This window comes from Trachurus japonicus, chromosome 1 (genome assembly GCF_045865225.1).
Source record: "Trachurus japonicus isolate A0001 chromosome 1, Traja_1.0".
NCBI classification, from domain to species: domain Eukaryota; kingdom Metazoa; phylum Chordata; class Actinopteri; order Carangiformes; family Carangidae; genus Trachurus; species Trachurus japonicus.
In genome coordinates, this window is record NC_140907.1 from 5818161 (window position 1) to 5839560 (window position 21400).

The 21400-nt window shown below is 45.7% G+C and overlaps 1 protein-coding gene across 3 annotated transcripts in view; it reads right to left on the reverse strand.

Moving 5' to 3' along the window:
- Window positions 1–1834: 1834 nt before the first annotated feature.
- Window positions 1835–21400, reverse strand: part of crebbpa (CREB binding lysine acetyltransferase a) — a 91620-nt gene continuing 72054 nt past the window's right edge. The window contains exons 14-31 of one of the 3 annotated variants that reach the window (XM_085801688.1): window positions 20244–20546; window positions 19730–19909; window positions 19022–19196; window positions 17925–18043; window positions 17293–17532; window positions 16876–16964; window positions 15844–15924; window positions 14884–14940; window positions 14012–14089; window positions 13846–13913; window positions 13222–13372; window positions 9378–9524; window positions 9175–9288; window positions 8864–9029; window positions 8501–8668; window positions 8026–8187; window positions 5655–5936; window positions 1835–5452 (exon numbers count right to left, since the gene is read on the reverse strand). In XM_085801688.1, the coding sequence (XP_085657814.1) occupies window positions 3176–5452; window positions 5655–5936; window positions 8026–8187; window positions 8501–8668; window positions 8864–9029; window positions 9175–9288; window positions 9378–9524; window positions 13222–13372; window positions 13846–13913; window positions 14012–14089; window positions 14884–14940; window positions 15844–15924; window positions 16876–16964; window positions 17293–17532; window positions 17925–18043; window positions 19022–19196; window positions 19730–19909; window positions 20244–20546 (4857 nt within the window). In that variant the 3' untranslated portion in view covers window positions 1835–3175. Of the gene's footprint in view, window positions 5453–5654; window positions 5937–8025; window positions 8188–8500; window positions 8669–8863; window positions 9030–9174; window positions 9289–9377; window positions 9525–13221; window positions 13373–13845; window positions 13914–14011; window positions 14090–14883; window positions 14941–15843; window positions 15925–16875; window positions 16965–17292; window positions 17533–17924; window positions 18044–19021; window positions 19197–19729; window positions 19910–20243; window positions 20550–21400 lie in introns of all 3 variants that reach the window. The other 2 variants (XM_085801600.1, XM_085801771.1) reach the window with 2 other exon arrangements.

Sequence of the window (21400 nt, forward strand, 5' to 3'; positions counted from 1 at the left end):
ACAGACCGGAGGCCGCTGGTTTGTTTTCATTTTAAACTCATACTACTCAACCGCTTCATTTCGAACTTCCGGTCATGTGACGTTCAGCGGACCAATGACTAGCTATCATACAGGGCACGTGACTGCAGCTGCAGCGTCATTTATGACACCTCTGGTTATTGCTTTTCTGTCAATAATACCACATAGAGGTTTAAGTAATTATTAGAAAAACTGGAGTGAACTGTGATGCTGTTAGTTATCCCAAATGGTAAAATAGAAATGCTTACATCATGGTCTCTAATGCCTGACAGACTGTCAGTAGTAAGGCCTCTGAGAATTGACATGCTGATCTCAGCAGCAATACATCATCTAAAGAAATTCAAGAGCAGAAAAAGCAAATAATTGACATCTACCAGTCTGGAAAGTGTTGCAAAGACATTTCTAAAGCTTTAGGACTCCAGGGTGAGATCCTTTATGGCTGCCCTACCAAAATACAAATCTGCAAGAAAATAAGAAATCCAGAAGTGGGCAAATACTTTTTCACTGCACTTTATAGAGGGAACAATGCCTGTTCTCAGCTGTAAACGGTAGACTAAATATAATCATAAAAGGCTGAAAACCACAGGACATATCTTGATAGTCAGCGGTGTAAAGCTCAATCAGCCTCCTTTCATAAGTAATGGGCCTTTATTGTAATAAGAATGAAAAGTCTAAAGGTCCACAGTAGTATGCCTGAGTATGTGGGGAACTTTAGTCTACTTTATACTGTATAATTGTGGGTCATTTTGATGTAATTATGTACAGCCTATAAAATTACTACTAGCTAGAGGGGTCCAAAGTGAGGCATAGTTTTGGACCTCACCAATTTCTAAACCCTGGCTACGGCCCTGAGGCTGATGTCACTCTGAGTTATGAAACACTGTCTTCATATCTTTGACACCAAGAAACATGCAGGAACTGAGAATAAATAGATGTGAGCATTTGAAACTGTTATTTTGAACTTCAAAGATAATCAAACCTCTTCTGTAATTTATTTTTCTTATTCCTTTGTATTTGTGTAAATATATTACACTGTGCTTAGTCTCCCATGTTGGACATTAAAATTTGCATCCCAAAAAGTATATTCATTTTTTTTTTTTTTTTTTTTAAATCTCCAACCAATTATCTTGATGCTTTAGGAAATTCATTAGTGTTATTCTTAGATGTCTGATAAACACAGGCCTGATCTTCTGCATGTTGAAAATATTTTCTGTATGCTTAACCTAAAGTCTGCGACTGATCTGAATTCAAAAAGACCTGTGCATTTATCCCCTTTAAGACCTTTACAAAATTTGGTAGTCAGGTTAGATGGAGGCACTGACTCTTGATTTAATGCAACGTTTTGGATGCTTTTTCTATTGTCCAAGCTTGATTGACTGGGAATAAAGTTACAATAGATGTAGTCTAGTGGTCTTTTACCATTTATTAATGATAAAGTGGGTGAACACTCAAAGATGTTTACCCCTTACCACATGCCTGCCAACTAATTAGGAAAACCCTGCAATGGCAAATAATAGTTTCTGAAATGTGAGCTCTGTCTGAGAAGTGCTGCATCACTGTAAGTAAACTATCCCAACACACCTGTCACAACACCTGCAATATGTCACTTTTCCAATCGGTTGAGCTTGAGGTGGAGAACAGAAGCACAGGAGTAAATGTTATTGTGCAGGCGCATGGCTTCAAGCTGACCTGCATCGCCGAGACACTTTCCTGACGACCATCGCTAATATTTCTCTGCACTGTTGCTCGTGATCGGCCGACAAAACCCTGGTGAGTTGAAACAAATGAACACAAACCAAATGGAGGAGTGATGCCACATTATTTAGTCAACAGAGTACTGGAGTTCTTCTGTTGCACACAGTTTATTTAACAATATGGTATATAAGTAAGAAATGAGTCTTTTACCAGTTTATACAGTGATTTCATTCTCTCTTCCTTATATTTATAGTATTTTGCTTAATAACTTGATTTACAATAGGAGAAAAAGTAAATCCCCCTAATTCAAGTTTCTGTGAGAGAGGAACAAGGGTTGATTTAGTTTTCCTCGGGGTGAATCTCAGATGTGCCCTTCATCTCTAGATAACACACTACTTAGTGTAAAATTCAGAGGATGGGGCGTCACCCGAGATGTGGCCTACAAACAACCGGTGATCATTCCACCTCAGCTTAGGGGGCTGGTCTCTTTCTCACACTCTCTTTACACTTTACAACATTTGTATGACAAAAAAGGTATGACAAATTCTTTTTAATGTCAAAGCAACAATTTTCTACACCTGCAAGACAGATTTTTCCAAATTCCAGGCCACTGAAATGTAGGCTGCAGTCCTTGTTGTCTGTGTTGTTGGTGAAACCAGTCGCAGCTGTGTTTCTCTTAGTGACTGTGAGGGTTTGTGTCAGTGTCTTCATGTGTGCCTGCATACATGCCCGTGTATACACAACCTGGCGCAGTCCGTTTCCTATTTAATACAACTGAGTGCTCTTCATACACACAAAGAGGAAGGGAGCAGTCTCTGTCCCTGAACGCATCGTCTTGGAGTAATGGTACAACACTAGAGTACAATTGCCAGGAATGACAGTTTGAGAAGAGAACAAAAACCTGGCCCAATTCCCAGACAAATTATTTTACATTTTCAACACAAAAATGCTTACGTTTTTTTTCCAAAGGTACAAAATAAAAAGATATGAATAATATAATGCAATTGTACATTTTCTTCAAAAAAAAGAAAAAGAAAGAAATGAGAGGGCATGAAATCATACCAAAAACAAACCAAAAATAAATTGAGTATTGAACACATTTGGTCTCAACCAAAAAATATATTCTTTGTGATTTCATTTTTCATTAAAGAAGCAATTTGCAAATTCCTCATCCTAAGGAAGAAATACCCCTCAATTTGGGTTTTCATCTCCTCGAAGTGTTGACTGTTTTTTTTGTTGTTTTTTTTTTCCTTGACCAAATTTCCTTTTTTCTTTTTTACAACAACTGAAACTTTTTACATGTCAGTACAAAAAAACCGTTCTCAACCTTAGAAAGAACAAACAAAGCCCTCCAACGCTGTAAAGAGTCTTGAGGGGAAACTAGGAGGAAGGAGTGGGGAGATGGGTCCCTGGGAGAGAGATTGTGTTTTTCTTCCTTTTTTTCTAGTTCCCAGCAGAAATGCTACAATCCCTCTACAAACTTCTCCAGAGTGTCCCCTGTAGCGTCTCCCACCATCCCCAAGTCACTGTTCAGCCCCCCTCTGTTAGGTGTGTTAAGCTGCGGTAGCATGGCACTCTGTTCTGGTGTCCCCAAGTGTCCCTGCTCCATGGACTGCAGCGGACCCCCGAGTCCCGGGTGGGGGGAACCCGAGTGTGGTGGAGGCGGGTGCTGCGGCGAGGGCTGGGGCTGGTTCTGGACCTGCGGGGAGGGACTGGAATGTGGCGGCTGTGGCTGCTGTTGCGAAGGCGGACAGGGGGACTGGACGGGCGCGGGGGATCGGACCTGGTTGCCGAGGGCGTTGGCTAGCGCGGGCTGGCCGGGAAGGTGGGCTCCACCCTGCAGATGGGTCTGGGGGCTCATGGGGCTGGGCTGTGCGGGGGAGCCCATCTGCTGCTTGAGGACGGCCTGCTGCTGCTGGGGGAGCTGCTGCTGCTGCTGCTGCTGGAGCATTCGCTGATGCAGCAGGTTCTGGGTTGAGTCCATCCCCATGCCGGCCTGCGCCATCTGAGCCATGGGGGGGAGCTGGCCCATCGGACCCCCGGCTGCAGCCGCGCCCGCCTGCATGGCGATCTGCTGCTGCTGCTGCTGCTGCTGCATGCGGAGTTGCGAGTATGTAGCTGCCGTGGCCTGCGTCTGAGCAGGGAACTGGCCCGGGTGGCCCTGGGGCATCACGCCCTGCTGCTGCTGCTGCTGCTGCTGCTGCTGCTGCTGTTGTTGTTGTTGTCTTATGAGTTGTCGGCGGAAGAGTTCCTGGACCTGGCTGGCGTTGTGCGCTGCGTTGAGCAGCTGCCCTTGAGCTCCTAATGCTGCCATGCCCTGTGAGGGAGGCTGCTGGGGCGGCTGCGGGGGCATCACCGGCCGCTGCACCGCCCCTCCCGGCATGGTCATGGCCTGCATGGTGGGCATGCCCGGCTGCTGCTGCTGACCTGGCTGTTGCTGCGGCTGGTTGGCGTGGTACTTGGCTGTTCGCTGTTTGATGAAGGCGGCCATCAGCTGAGGGTTGGACTTGAGGATGTTGAGGACTTGCTGCTGCTGTTGGGGCGAGCTGGGAGACTTGAGGGTGCGTAGAAGGTCCTGCAGGGCGTTGGGGGGTATAGCGCCGGGTCTCTGGGGCGTTTGTGGCCGGGCGCCGGGTTGTTGTGGTATCAGCATCCTCTGGCCTTGAGGTTGCTGCCCTGGAGGCATCATGGCTCTCTGCAAGGTCAGGGCCTGTTGTGGCGTCTGGCCCGGGACCAGGCCTGGTTGTTGGGTCTGAGCTGCCTGCATAGGCCCCGCGGCTCCGGGCCACTGTCCTGGGGCCATGCCGGGCTGCATGACCTGCGGTCCCCGGGGCCCTGGCACCATCTGCATGGGCGGCTGCATGGGTCCGGTCATGCGCTGCTGCGGCTGCTGGGGGTTCATGGCCAAGCCGTTCATGTTGACCCGGTAGTTCTGCTGGTTCTGCTGGGCCTGCGCCATCATCTCGATGTGCCGCGCCATCTTGACGGCGGCGAGGGGCGGCTGCTGCGGTAGCTGCTGAGGCGGCTGGGGCGGCTGCGGGAGCGGGGACTGCTGCTGGTGTAGCGGGGACGCCTGGGGCCCGGGTTTGCCCTGGGACACCTGTGCTTGAGGCTGCCCGTTGCGAGGCGCGTTGGGGAAAGTCGGGGACATGACTCCTGCCGAGTTGGGGGTCTGCGGCTGGTTGGAGAGCGGCTGCTGCTGCGGTGTCTGGGGAGTGCTGGGCGGTGCGTGGGGCGTGGGAGTAGTGGGCGTGGCCGAGGCCGGCGGGGACGGCAGCGGCATGGTTCTGCCTTGCATGGTGGCCATTCTCCTCCTCATCAGCTGGGCCTGCTGGAGCCGGTGCTGCAGCTGCTGCTGGCGAAGCTTGTGCTTGATGTTGAGGCAGAACGGGACAGGACACTTGTTCTCTTGACAGTGCTTGGCGTGGTAGCAGCATAAAGCGATGAGCTGCTTGCACACGGGGCAGCCGCCGTTGGTTTTGCGCTTGCAGCCCTTGGTGTGCTGGACCACGCGCTTCATCTTCTGACAGGACGGCAGAGAGCAGTTGGCATTGCGACACTGACAGGCGTGGACCAGGGACTGGATGCAACGCTGGATACTCAGGCGTCGGCTCTCCTGAGGGCTCTTGGAGGCTTCTCCGCTCTGGCCGTTGCTGTCGTCGTCCAAGCCGAGGCCCCACTTCACCATCTGGTGCTCGTGGCCCTTCGAGTTATAACAATTGATGCAAAGATCAAAGTCCTGAAAACAAGAAGAGAGGGGGGCACAGTCATTAACAGGGGTCTAAGAGTATTCACAATTCATCTCTTTAATCATGTTTGTCCTCGTCTGTTCATTTAAAAATGGACACTTTTATATTTACTTGTTAATGTATGATGCTGCTTCAGGCACAAGGAATCCCTGTGTAAAAATGGAGCGCAACACAGCGATGGCGGTAACTCACCTCGCACACGGTGCAGTGCCAGCGTGTCTCCACATGATGCTTGCACTCGTTGCAAGTGTAGACAAAGCGATCCTGTCCCTGGTTGTGCAACTCGACCAGCATGCACATGGTGCTCCACTTGCACCTCCTCAGGGAGCTGAACTCCCAGTGCTTGTCCCTGGCCAGAGTCAGGAAGGCGTCGCGGCCGTCCATGAGGTCACAGGAGAGCATGGGATCAGGGTCCACGATGGGCGGCAGAGTGTTGACCATGGGGGCAGAGTGCAGGTGGATCACAAAGAACACCTTCAGCAGACAGAGAGCGAGTCAGAGGAGCAACAAACTAAACTGAAACCAGTATTTGGATAGAATTTATTCAGGGATTTACATTAAAAAGGAAATGTCAAGAGAGAGAGATGATTATCGTGTAGATAAATAGTGGGGAAACAACTCCACACTCTGCTAGAGTCAAACTACTGCCCATTTCTCACCATCTAAAACAAACATACCCAAAACAACTGGTGTGTATTGTCTAGGCAGGGATGTCCCGATCCGATCACGTGATCGGAAATCAGGGTCGATGGAAGGGTAGCGGAAATAATGAAAGTAATGGCAAACAAACACTGCATATCTCAAAAATCAGGCAGGTTTGCATGATGCCAAGTAGCCTACTCATTTTAATGTAACAATTGCCGATGAGAACTGGTGTCAAAAAGGAAGAAAAAAAAAAAACAATTGATCACAGACTTCATGATCGGTTACCATGGCAACGAACGAAGCTTCGATTTTTTTGGGTCAGCCCTAGTTCAGATGTATCATTTTTTGCACTCTCAAACCCATTACTTTTACTGTAGGCGTGCGTCGCACTCTCAAACCCATTACTTTTACTGTAGGCGTGCGTCATGTGCGCTCATTACCCAAAGCGACGCCAGCGGCGCGCATTCCGTGCAATGTGCTTGTTTTTGTGCACGGTCCGTGGCGTACAGCTCCACGGTGTGTGTGTGTGTGTGTGGCTGCGTTGTCGCGGACATGTAACGATATGAAATGACGGCGCTTACGACAAAGATATTCAATAAATGGAAAGATACTCCATGAGCGGTTGCTCCAATGATATGAAATGGTATACACTTCCTGTCTCTCTAAATGGGCGTGGCCAACCGTCACCCCACCTCGTCTGTGAACGTGTGTGTGGATTTATACAATTTTTAGGTAGATGAAAGTGAGATATTTATATTTTCTTATGATAACATTAAATATTTACACTACTAACAGTAATATTTAGCATGCCAAAAATAATTTAAATCATTTTCACGGGAGTTCGCGGCCGTTTGTTTGACGTTGCCTAGGAGATCGGTGACAAATCTCGCAAGAGTGTGTCGTAGAGACAGAGACAGGTCTGGAACAAAGTGGATTTTCTCCGGATCTCTCCGTCTGAAAATTACCATTTTGGTGTCAAACTGTTCAGAAGAGATGTGGCTTGTGAAAAATGAGTCCAAAATTTGCTTCAGTGACCGTGGGGAGAAAGACCCGACCATAATCGGTGTTCACATTAAATTGTCCCATAGGAATCAATACACTCCAAGCTGCCTCTGGTCTCTCTAAAGGGGCGTGGCCGTGCAGAAGCCCACGTGACATGCATACAGGAAGCTGACTCGTCATGAAAGGTCTTGGTTTATAAACCGTCTTTGCTTACGAGAGTGTGAGAGACGATCGTCCGTGTCAGCTGACTGTTTGTGTGTGTGTGTGTGGCTGCGTTGTTTCACTGCTGACTTCCAAGCCGCTGTTGTTGTTGGTGTTTGAGCGCTACGACACCTGCAGCAACTACAGTCACTGCAGCTTCTACTGAGAGCAAGTCAGACGTAATGTACAGTTGGGAAAAAAATACCGCTGTGTTGTGTGACGGCAGATACAGAAGCAGGTATTTATTTAAAGTTAGAGAGGGAGAATGAGCGAGGTGAGTGGGTGAGGTGGGATCAGGGGAGAGAGGCTGGTGATTGAGAAAGACATGATAAGCTATTTTATTTTTGACCAAATGTTCTTGTTATAACGGCATTAATATTATACCATGGAGCTACTGTGCTAATATCATACAGGGAGAGTTTGATATCATGAGATGTCTTACAATACTGCAATAAATGTCATGGGCTTGTTATTGAGGTACAGTATTATTGTGAGATTGTGATATTGTTGCATCCCTAATAGAGCACAAAGAACAGAAAAATAGTGGGATGATAGAGTTGATCTACATTAAAAACTTTACCGCATTGCCAAAGTATCGGATCGGGACTCGGTATCGGCAGATACTCAAAATTAAATGACTCGAAGGCAAAAAGATGTGATCGGGACATCCCTAGTATTGTCACATATCCACAACATAAAACAAACCAAGTCTGACCTCTTTGTGCTTCTCCATGGTGGCGTACAGCTTCTGGGACAGATCATTGGCTACATTCGGCATCCCTGGCTTCTTCTTATTGGCTCGGCTAACACTGCTCTTGTTTTTATTTGTCTTCTTGTTGTTTTTCTTCTTTGCGTTTTTACTATCACTCGGCGTACCCTGTGGGAGTGATGTAATGACGGACAATAAAGAAAACAGCATGAAGTGATTATGTTTTGCCACCGTTCTGATTATTGACAGGCCAAGGTAACTGTGTGGCTCTTTGCCACATTTAACAATTTCTTATTGGAGATTATTACAATTTGATTCAAAATGTGTTGCTAACAACAGTCCAGTGGTCGAGAGAGTTATATGTAAATTCAATCTATAGAAACTTAAGGGCAAAATGTCTGCCGAAGATAATGCAAAAAAAGACGAAACAGTGGATGTGCATTTTCATATCTTCTCCAATACAATGATACAAAGTTCTGACCTCAGGAGTTTCAGTGGCGGCCGTGTTCTCCTCCTTCTTCCTCTCCTCCTCCTCCTGCTCCAGCTCCTTGATGCTCTCCTCCAGCACGTTGGGCCAGAAGTCGCCTTCGAAGTAAGGCAGCTCGTTGGCGCTGGTCAGTCGGTCCTCAGTCGCCTGTTTGAAGATGTCCTGAGGGAGAGAAAAAAATTAATATAGTAAAAAAAATTTTTTTTTGCATGTTTTCTTCAATCCAACATGTTGTGTGTTTACATGTTTTATGTAGTAGAAAATGTGTTTCAACATAGGGATGTGATAAGACACCTCAACAAACTAAATTTACAAACTGCATATTCAGAAGTGTGAAAGAAATTTTCTCCATCATACCTTGTAGTCATGCAGGATCCTCTCTGCAAATGCCTTGTCAAGCATCTTCCTATACCACTCCTGCAGCCTCTTTGGCTTGGGGATCTTCTGATCAATAGGATGGCAGTGGAAGATGTAGTCGTCTCCTTCACTGGGAGGGCACGCCCAGATGTGACCCTGTGCGTACCTGCCAAGATGCATGCACCAAAAATCAGACCAGTGAGACGATGTAAAGGTTCAAACGTCTGTTGTCCTAGAAATGGATCCCCGAGACTCTCGTCCACGTAATGTGTCAAGAGTTGAAGCACAAAGAACAGAGGGCAGAGGCTCACCCGAGTTTCTTGACATATTCTAGGTAGCCGATGAGGATCTCGTGGTATACTGCTGTTCGTAGAATCCGAGGTTTGAAGAAGTGAATACTGTCAAGGTATGATATGTAGACTCGTCTGCAGATATACAAAGAGAGACGATGGTAAGTCTCACAGGTGAGCAAAAAGGTGATCTCTCTCTAAATGGAAGAATGAGGAGTACAGACCTAGTGTTGGGGAATGGGCACTCAGAGCCGTACTCCTGCACATGCATGCCAAAGAAGCAAACGTCCACACCATCAATCTCCTCAAAGGCGAAAAGTGCTTTGGTTCTGTAGGGAAAGGCCTCGGGCATTTCACCCGCGTCCACAAACCTGCAATAAAGAAAAACATCCAGTATTAAAATGTGAAAAGACCTCTCTGCAGAACACGCTACAACAGTCTGCCATATTCAGCCTTTGGGTTAATACAAATGAAGTGACACATCATCGGGGTGTGATGTGAAGTTCAGAGGGGCTGCTCTGAACACTACACCAATGTGTGGACCGCGCACAACTGCACATTTTTTATTATACTTTATTTGGGCATATGGTTCAGTTTAATCTGAAAACCTAATTCTAAGACATTCGTAGGTGCATAATTCAGCAAGTAAAAAGCATTATATAATAGCAGCTTTAAAAAAAACCTCCCCTTTTTAATATGACTCTAGAGCAGGGGTGTCAAAGTCATTTTAGTTCAGGGGCCTCATACGGCCTAATTTGATCTCAAGAGGGCCGGAACTGTAAAATGATTGCATTTGCATATTAACCTGTAAATAACAAGAACTCCACATTTTTCCCTTTGTACTTTGTGCAAAGTACATTATTAAGATGTGTACAGTTTATGAGCTATCCTTTTTACAAAAAATTGTGAACATTCTGAAATTTAGGGCTGGGCAATATGAACCAAAAGTAATATTGTGATATTTTTTTAACTGAATGGCAATATAGGATATACTGTAGGCCTATAGCCTATTTATACTATTTCCATGATGTAATCATATGTTTCCACCAATTAGCAGCCAGTAGTGGCTTAATATTTTTGTCAGAGGCAAACCCTTAAAAAGGCTGTCAGTTCTAGGTCAAAACCACATGTGGCAAATGACACAGACAATTGTAGGTATTGGGATGATATAGGAAAAAAATCTCTCTCTCTCTCTCTCTCTCTCTCTCTCACACAGATGCGCTGTCCCTCTCCTCTCTCTCTGTTCCCCTCCTCTGTTGCTTTGAGCTCCCAGCTGTGCGTGGATACGTAACTACAGGTTATATCTGGCTTATCACCGGGCCAGTTCTGCCCCACCAACCCGACCGGACACGCCGGTTCGGATCGAGAATTTGCGCTAATGAGTCCGGTCGCATCGGGGCTTCATCAGCAGGTCGGACCGTGTTGGGTTTTAACTTTCAGGCCCAGTGAGAACTCGAGCCGAGCTGGGCCAAGAGCAGGACTTTAGCGGTGAATGTCGGTGCTGTCCTTACACTACGCAACGAGCCGCTGTTGTTGTGTTGTAGTAGTCAATACGTGAAAGTCGGCGGCTCTGTGTCTCTGTGGGAGGGAGGGGCGGGGGGGAGAGGAGAAGTGGCGCTCACTCAATCTGTGAGGGAGGGGCGGGGGAGTGAGCTCAGCAGACTGCTGAGAGAGGGCCGAAAGAAACGAAACTCCAACATTTGTCCCGCGGGCCGGATTGGACCGCCTGGCGGGCCGGCTCCGGCCCGCGGGCTGTGACTTTGACACCCCTGCTCTAGAGCAGGGGTTCTTAACCTTTTTGACCCCGAGGCCCAATTTTTATAGTACAAAGTGGCCCGGGGCCCATTAAATACGTGTATATATATATATATGTGTGTGTGTGTGTGTGTGTGTGTGCAAATTAACTATTTAATACTTTTTTTTTTATTGCAAATGGCATTCTTTTCCTTTCTTCAAATACATAAATAAATCTAAACAAGTTCTTACCAAAATCACTTTTCATATTTGAAGACCACATAAAATTAAGAAAAATTAGTCTGGATTTTCTTTTCTTTCTTTTTTTCAAAAATCAAAAATTGCACTTGAATAAAAATCACAACCAAAAACAAGAATAGACCCTGTCTCTGTTAAGAAAAGATGCAGTCAAATATAAAACCACACACAACCAAAACAATAAATAAAATGGCTTATCAAGTCTCAACAAAACTGCACTTCAAGATATTGACCGTGTCATCACAGTAGATGAGGTGAGTAGTGACTGAGCTGAGGCTGTGTATGTCGCTCTAAGACGGGTGTGGTGGGGGTGTCAGCGGTGTGGAGCGGGTCTCTGTAGTGGGGACAGCTCCGTGACACCGCCGGTGGGGGCTGTAAGGACGGGGGCGGGGGGCTCACGGCAGCACCGCTGCTCGTTGGAAACAGCAGTGATGATGTACTTTCACGTCCGAGTCTCCAAACCAGAAGCGTTGTAACAGTAACAGCACCGGGAAAGTCGCTAGATTTGTCGCTAGTGGCTTTTGACTATAAGAAAGTCTTTAAGAGGGTTTGGAAAGTCGTTAAGTTGGCAACACTGACGTTACCTTGCGTTGCTCCTCACAGACTCACATGCTGCACTGTGTGTGTGTAGCGGCCCCGCCTCCCCCACAGAGACAAAGATCCTGGATGACTGAGAAGAGGCTTCACTCCCTTCATTTCATTCCGCTATGGAACAAACGCGCCCAGGTGCTGAGACCGAGTCACAGAGTGAAGCCTCTTGTCATTCAGCCTGTTTGGAGGCCAGAGACGCGGGCCGGACTTTGGACATGATCTACGCAGTCCCGCGGCCCTCGCGGCCCACATGTGCAAAACTGAAAGTTTTTCGCGGCCCTCTAGGGGGTGCTCGCGGCCCAGGTGTGGGCCGCGGCCCTATGGTTAAGAATCACTGCTCTAGAGGCTTCCAGGAAACAAGAGTCACAAGCTGTCTTGGTTGTTTACTTGTGTGTCCCTGCTTTTAGAGAGGCCTAAGAACATAATGGGACAATTCAAGCCAAGTGGCCCTCAGTCAATAAAAAGGCAAACAGCCTTAAATCAGTCCACCAGAGGATAACAGGTTTTTGGATGAGGGCCTGCTTGCTGCGAGGATTGGATGAGCACTGCAGACTTTGATCTTGTGTAAGGAAAAAAGGTAAAGCAGTGTCTGAGGTGCTCCATCTTGTCAAACATGCAGGTTCCACCGTCAGCCTGATTGGTGTAAAAGCTTTATGGAGGGCATTCAGCTCTGTATGGCAGGGGCAATAAAAATAAGACCTGGATAAATACGAGTTGTACCAGCGCATCTACAAATCAAAGCAGAGACAGGTGATTTGGTCGTTCATGACATTACGGTCTCACTTGATTTGTAGTTGATAAATAATAACCAGGTTATATAATGAATAAAATAATAACAGTGATTAAGAAAACAAAACAAGTTCATCTGAATCATGTTTTTGGAGCAGGGTTCCTACAGCTTAAGCCAAGTTAAATTTAAGACTTTTTAAGACTTTTTAAAGCCACTGAAATTTAAGACCGACTTCATAATAAACACAAATGCAGAAAAAAGAAAAAAAACACCACATCAATTACATAGGGTTAGGGACAATTTTACCCACTTTCCTATGTGATCCAAGGTAAAGTGACTGCTACATGAACATTGGATTGTGTCTCTTTCCAGCTGTCCTTTCAAAATAAATGCATAAAAAGTCAGGAAGAAAAAAAAAACATTGACTCGGGAGCTGTTGGCGGTGAGAAATTTAGCGTTGACGGCCGCCACTAACTTCTCTATGTCGGAATGTTACCAATTATTTTGAGATTTGAGACTAATTACAACCATAAAATACCACTTATCGTGTGTTAACATTTTTAAGACTTTTGAAAAATTGATTTAAGACATTTTAATGCCAATTAAGGCCTTATTGTTAGATTAATGAATTCAATGCCCTTTAAGACTTTTTAAGGATCCGTAAGAACCCTGTGGAGACAGCATCGGCAGCTTTAAATCAAAATCTGATTTCATACATTGTTTCCCTGACCTGCAGCGGTCAGTGGGGCTCTCACCTGGCTTTCATGCCTGGTTTAACATCCACCGTTTTGTCGGAGCTCGCCACCACTCGCACAAACACCTCCCCGGCCTCCGGGTGGTTCTGTCTCTTCAAGTATTTATTCACACGGTCCTCTATGTACATTCCCAATCGTGTCGACTGCAGCCCTACAGTGGGACAAACACGGGAGAAATGATTTCAAACAGTCAGTTCTGTTAACCATCCAGGATGACAGAAAGAAAGAGTTACAACACGTCTAACACGACGTGCAGCAGGTGACAAGTAAAGCGGGAGAAAGGCACAAGAACTGATGATTGTGACACTACAGATGTTTTAGGCGAGATGATTACAGCTCACATCTGCTTGTACAACGTGCCATAAAGGTCAGATACGTTCTCCAGGGCTATAAACACCTGAGAAGACCAGTGAAACCACAAGGCCCACAACAAAAACAGCTAGGTCGACACTGCAGGGAACAACTGACACAAAACATTACAGTGAAAGCTGGATCAAGTATATTTATACATACAAGTATTCCAACAGCAACAATTCAACAAGTGGATTAACCCACAAGTAAAAATAACTACTGCAACTATTTGGATCCTTTTGGTCATTTTTAGGCAAAAAGGGGAGCACTAACGTTTTGCAGAGAACTTGTTTTCCTTCCGTGTTTTTGCACTCTTCTTCAAACAGTTGTCACAAATAAATCTGAAAGAGAGAGAAGTAAAAAGTTTGTAACAGTTCGCAAGAGTTAGCAAAAAATGAAAATGAAAGGAAAAAAAAAAAGAAGCCGTTTGACATCTCACCCAGATGGCCAAATGACCTCGTAGTGTAGGACGCATATCTGGTGCATTTTCCGTCCACAATCTTTACATTCAACAAACCTGAGGAGAAACAAAACACATGAGTTTAAACAAAAGTTCACACATAAAATTACACCAAATGTTCAAAATGCAAAATCTTGCAGTACTAAATGAGGAGTTACTGCACCAACCAGTGCACTGCTCTGACATGGATGACTGAGAATTTACATGTGCATAAAAAAAAAACACTGTTACATCTCCGAAAACGGTACAAGTCACGTTTCTGATCATCATTTGTATGAATGTTGATATCTCATCTGCCGAAGCACAGAGCAGCACAAACATCTCCATTCAAGTTTATGTTCCTCCATTCGTTACGCAGTTGCAAGCCAGCCAATGCAAGTGCGCCTTTGTGGGAGGGTTAGTCAGTCTTGTTTAACAATAAATCACAATGGCAGTGAGAAAGGCAATCGCTGTGTGTCGAAGTACTGGGAGCCAGAGCTCTCTGATGGAAAAACTCTCATTGGACACACTGGGTTTTGAGTTCCACTCAGCAGGTGGCGTTGCTGAGTTGCCCTGAGGCTTCGCTGAAACCAAAGTGATTGATCAGAGAGCTCCAGAGAGAAAAAATATGCAGACTGTGCACCAAACGCACAAAAACAAAGCCAGATGTGGATGGCAGAAAATAACTTTCAAAGATGTGATGATCCTGAACACAAAAGTAGGAAACGCAAGTGAAATGATTATTCAACACACATGAAACTAACTCCTGGAAAGGAAGACGACGAAGAAAGAAGAAAAAAAAAAAAAAAAAAGATGGCTTCAATCAGAGTTTGGTCCTCTCATTGAAAGGTGCGGGATTTGTGTCTACTTACGGTTCAGGGTCGAGAACATCATTTTTCTTCCGTTCAAACTGGTCTTTAGAGATCATCCTGAAGAGGAGGAACAGAGAGGGGACCGTCAGGAAGAAACACACACATGCACACAATCTGACAGTTTTTCAGCTCTGAGCTCTGTGTGTTTCTCGTTGCTGGCTCACTCACTGTAACTATTTAAATACAACACTGCAAAAAATGGCCTTGAAACTCATCTTGTGGGCATGTGGACCGTTCCTCCATGCGCTTCCAATAACGCTTTAACATCCTAAAATCACTAATCCACTGTTTATGAAATGTGTGCAGTGATGGATCAGATGTACAAGTCCAATAAAAAGACTGAGAAGTCAATATTAAGTTTCAGTTTAGATTGACACCACACAAGCAACATGCAACGATGACATGTTTCTAACATTATTCTCAATACCAGCACCAGCAGAATACATGAGGTTGAAACATGAGGAACTAGAATTACAGTCTCAGGTTGTTGCTGTTTACACCCATGTCCGTCCTGACTCATTTAATATTAGGACGGAGGACTAAGAAGAAATTTAATTAAACGAACAAACCAAAATCTATTCTGTCACGTGTAGCGTATGAATTCTTTTGTTATGGCGAGTGCGTTTTGTTAGGTCACAGTGATCTTGATCACCAAATTCAAATCCATTCATACATCCAAGTAAGTTTGGGCCAAATTCGAGGAAAATCCCTCAAGGTGTCGCTGTGTTAATGGGAATAGAATAATCTGAAAACTCAATGCCTCTGGCCACAACTCTTGTTTGACATGGTTTTCTTTAGAAAGCTTTGTTAGGTGCCCAGTTGTGCTCCTGAATCTGACCTGGTGCTCTAATGAGTGAGAGGGACGTTGTGTTATGAATTCATTTTAACCAAGTCCCAGGAATAAGAAAAAGGACAGAGGTCTCCTGGAGCAGTGTGTGGACACATCAACAGTTTACTTACGTCTGCGGCTGTGCAGGATCGTCTCCTAACGTCACACTCTCCCCCTGGATCTCATTGAAGCACTTCTCGCAGAAATGATACCTGGAAGAACACACAGTGGACGTTCAAGCACATTCAACACTGTGAACACGGGTGAATATTATAACCTTCTTTTTTCACTGAATTCCAATGTTTAGGATTTGGCTATTTGTTTGTGTTTGTCCAAAACAAATATGCACAAAATAACACTTGTCTTTTAACGTTTTATAATAGAGAGCACAGACTCGCGAGTTCCCATTGAGAGTGTAAATGGACTGCGCCGCAGGAGCCTCGTGCTGTCCGTCAAGCTGTGCTGTTTCACTACTGCTGCTGTGCCACTCTGCTCTCACAGTGTCCAGTCCAAGTGTGAAAAAGGGACTGCAGGTACATAGTTCATACAGCAGGGGGTGCAAGGGAACATGGTGGAAATGGTTATCTGCTGGCTTTCAACCCAGAGGAAAAGCCAATGATGGGTAATGCTGTTTGTGGCCTTCACTAAAGCGTTATATTTTCATCTGTCACCCAAGAGAGGGGGGCTGAATCCACTTTGTCCCTTGACGGGAGCTAAGAGGAAAAACAATAAACACTCTGCTTTGCTGCTTTCAGTGTCTGGCGCTCTTTTGGGGTTTTCAGAGTGTTTCCCTTTATGGGAATGGGATGCAATGCTGGAACCTAGCTGGTAATAAACGTTGTTGTGAGCGAATCCCATTTAGTCGTCTTATGCCGTGCCAGGGCCGAGAGGCAGAGCCATTAAATCTGTAGCTGTGGGGATGACAGTACTGCCTGGACCACAGCGGTCCCTATAGAGCAAAAGAGGAACAGATCCCAGGCTGCAGGGAAAGGGTAACACACTTTAGATGGCTGCATTTATTGCCCATCAAAACTCTTAATAAGCAACTGTACATGTGTGACGTGTGCAAGATGCTTCATGGAGAATAAAATTCCTGCTGGTGTTTTATTATGTACACAAACAAACACAGGCAATGTCTTTCTGTCACACACAAACACAAATACCTGTTCTGGTAACTGTAGTATGTGCCTCCTGTAGGTATGGTGCAGAGCTGCTTGCCATAGCAACAGAGGGTTTGGGGCGAAAACTCGTACTGTTGACACAAGTGAAAGGGCAAAGATGGTCAAAACACGTCCAGCTTTCTCAATAAATCCTTAAAGAGCGGAAAATCAATTGGCCTGAGGGTTGTTAATCAAAGTTTAGCAAGATTTAGTTAAAAACTAAATTTGCCTCGTCCTGAGTTACTGCTGGGTGATGAAATGTCGACAAATACCAAAAAATATTCACATGGGGCAAATTTTTACAGGCTAAATCAAAGAGTTAAAGTTAAAATTGATTTTTTTTGGTAACTTGGCAGCCAACAGCTCAATAGTCTTTCAGTCTTTCCTGAAACATTTATATATCATGAACGTCCAACTCACCTTCCTCCCACAGCAATAGCCCAGGCCCTGCATGACGGGGTCGATCTCGGACTCGAACACCTCGGCCAGCTTGGAGCAGTACTTGTAGACACGGGATGTCTTGCGGTTGTAAAGCCAGGCGTTGTTAAACATCAGCCAGACATCATCGACGTATTGCCAGGGCTCTTGGTATTGGCCTGTGTCGAGCTTACGCTTTATTGTGGAAAGATCTATCGGGTTCTTGACAATATCAAAGTAGTCCTGGAGAGAGTGGGACAATGGAAATCTTTGTGTTACTGACCGAAGAGCTACATCCATTTAGACCTGCACTTTATCTATTTAAACTTGCACTTGCGCTTTAGAAACTGACACTTTATACCAGGCACTTTACAGATCACATGCACTTTATGTATAGGTATGAATGAGTATATGATTGTGAACCACTGTATAATTCTTGTGTATTTCTGTCTGTTTGTGTGTTACCTGCCAAGGGACTACGGATGCAAATTAGCAAGTTGCTAACTCTGACGCATTTACATTTGTGCACACGTACGAATGTTCATTAATGTGTATTGTCTCTTTTAAATAAATAAATAAATAAAATAATGCAGATGAATTCCGTGCATCCATCAAATTGAACAAGTGCCACCTACCGGGATACCGAGCAGCATGGGGTCTACTGGCTGTCTGAATGGCAGAGACTCAGGGTCCTGCCTGTACAGAGACTCCAGAGTGGGCATCAGAGCCTGGCGCAACTCCTCTGGCTTGAAGACTGAAAAAGAAGAAGCAATGAAAACAGAAGAAAAATTGTTACACTCAGGCTGACCCAACACCATGATGTGAACATGCGGAATAAACAGTGTGAATGCAATGGCATTTTCTTTTCCAGGTAAATTCATGCAAAGCCACTGATGCACGTTCCCGCTGGGGGCAGTTTTTCGGCAAGCAGTCTCTGCATTTGCCTTGAAAACAACTCTGTCTCGTAACGTTACATTATTATCTCATAAACAGACTACAGACTCACAAATACCCTGAATATATTCCAAATTGCTCATTCTAAACTAAAAAAAAATCTTCATCTATAAAAACCAATCGAAGTATGAGTAAGGAACAAGAGAAGCATGTATCAAAATTTCTTTCTGAGGCTCCTGACTTTTCTTGACCTACACAGTTAAGTGCAAAATATTTGTCTGTTTCCCAGTCACATCATTTTAAACACACCTTCACAAGTACAGACTCTAAAAACAAAATACAACAAAAACCTGCTGCATTTTGAGATCTGCATCGTCTCACCGGTTTCTATTTGCTTACCAGCTGAAACACCACACCAAATCAAAATGGTAAACGTTCTGACATGACTGTAGTATTTGGTTTGACTTACGCTAACTGCGTGCTTCTGTGAGCTGTACAAACCCTCTGGGACGTCTCCAGTAATTCAGCGGCACTCACTCCATGACTGAGCGAGCGTTTTAATTGTTTCTAAATTTAACCTGCATTATTACTTGCTTACAAATCAATCCTAACTGAATCATTATGATTGGAGGCCTTCGAGCGAGTGTATCGCGCTCTGTCTAGGATATTCTACTCGCAGCTGCACAGCCAGCTCGCTGAAATGCTGATCAAAGGCTTGTTAACTGTTCAGACTCAGTCCCAGACTAAAAAATGATGTAATAACAAGTTGAACTGAAACTTAAAATAAGTCACGACTGTCTGACAGTTGGTTTTATTTATCCCTTGGCTTCAGACTCACTTTTCCTCCGTGACTGAGAGGGGGATGAGGAGGTTGTGCTGTTGTTTCCGCCCTCTTCCTCTTCTTTGGGTTCTGTCTTCATTTCCGGCTTTTTCTCCTCCACCTCCATTGGCTCCAGCTTTTCCTCCGGCTCCTCCTTCTTCACCAATGTGGAAGCAGCAGAGTCGTCCTCAGTCTACAGACAAACGGGCAAATAAATGAAAAAATGCTTATACCTAACCCCACTGATGCAATGGCCACAAAGAAAAAGATGGTTTGCTCCTCAATCAGCGAGTCTCCTCATTTATTCAATTGTTTGGTGTGAATGGCGGCCAAAGAAACATAAGCTGACTGGCTCCTGACAGCTTGGAGTCAGGAGTACGTTTAAAAAACAAACACAACATAAAAAGACTTAACAAAATCAAGCATGTTACAGGTATTCAAGGGAAGAAACAGCGATCAATAGGTGGATTCATTTATGATCATACACTGAACAAAAGAAGCAGTTCTCAAGCTACTTTTTTTTTTTCTTTCCTTTTTTTTTGAGAAAACGCAGGCCTTAAGATTGGCAGTCATTGGTTAGTCGGTATGACATCTTATATGCAATTGTTGCATGAAATGTGTGTGCAGAGGGAGCTTCAGATGCCGAACATCTGACAGGCGCTGTCTTTGAAGCAGACTGAACCGCTTTTCAGTGTTATTTGACCGTGCAGCCTCCGACCAACCCACCTCCATCTTGGGCTCAGTTTTGCCGCCAGCGGCCTCAAACTCCTGTTGGTCGTGATGCGTCTCCGCTTTGACCTCCTGGGCCGGCAGGTCGGCTCCGACGTGCTGCGGGTGCAGGTCGGCGCTGGCGGCCGAAGCGGGCGTGGGGACGCGGTTGTCCAGACTGGCTCCGGGCTGGGACAGCTGAAACACAGGAGACAGAGAGGAAGAGAGAGATCAGTTTGAGCTACGTTCAACAGCTCCACTCCGTTGCTACATGCAGAACTGAAACCGTGACACAGATGAACACCTCCCACATTCATGTCATTGCTCCCTTAGGTTGAAAGATGCAACATTCCCATTGTGATGGACGCTACAAAGGATGGTGAAGATGCAGGTTTAAGACAAGAGAGGTGGATGTGGATGTGGATGGGGTGGGGTGACACATGGCAGTCAAGAGGGATGGGAGTTTTGCACTGGAAGGGAGGGGGGGGGGGTTCAGAGTGGATGGAGGGCATGCGGAGGGTCTCAGTCTCACCGGCGTGGTAGGGGGCTGAGGCGGGGGCTGCGTCTGGGCCGCTGCGGGGAGCTCCGCCTGGGGCTGGGGCTGGGTGGGGCAGGGCGGGGTGGCACCCTGGGCTGGGGCAGGGCCGGGAGGGAGGGTGGGGGTGGAGCTGCGGCTGGAGGGCTGGGGGTGTGGCAGGTTAGTGGCCCCCCCAGCCGTAGAGGAGGAGGAGGCGGCAGGCGGAGGCGTGGAGTGCAAAGGGGTTTGGGAGGAGGCTAGTTGAGGGCCCAGCGAGGGGCCAAGTGCATTCATGGGGAGGTTAGCGCTCTGCTGCTGCTGCTGGAGAGAAGGATACACACAGAGGGCAGGCGGACGGACGGACACACACACACACACACACACACACACACACACACACACACACGAAGCAAACATACATTCAGTCGAAATACCAAACAGACAAACACAACACCACACATAATTTGGGGTTTAGAGGGCACCTTGTGATTGGACAGAACAATTTTAGAGCAATTAGTGTGTAGTATGATTGGGTAAAGTAGTTTGAGTTTAGGTCCGCCGCAGCTAGTTGGAATTAGCAGGAATTTGTAGGATCCCTTAAAGGGATAGTTCAACCTTTTGGCAAATTCTCCTATCACCATAATCCCTATAGTCATATGAGTAGGTTTATTACCATTAATTGTCGGTGCATGTTGTTTTAAGATCAGCGGGGCAGAGACGTGAGCTGATCAGTGAACACAATGGAGGTGAATGGTACAGGTCCCCTGTCCCTCATCAAACTCATCAAATAACAATCCAACAACTCCAAAACACTCTCATGGAGAAGTTGTGACCTGCACATTCACCACGCTATGAAATAATCATGTATAATTATGTAACATTACGACACATGCAGCAAATACTCTGAACTACTTGTGCTTTTGAAATCACTCCGCCAGGCAGCCATGTCTGAAATGTAGTTCCAACTGCATTTGCCTCAAACTCTGTCTCATAATGTTACATGATTATTTCATTGTGTGGTGAATGTGCAGGTCACAACTTCTCCACCAGAGCGTTTTGGAGTTGTTGGATTGTGTATTTGATGAGTTTGATGAGGGACAGAGGACCTGTACCATTCACCTCCATTGTATTCACTGAGCAGCTCGCGTCTCTGCACCACTGATCTCAAACCA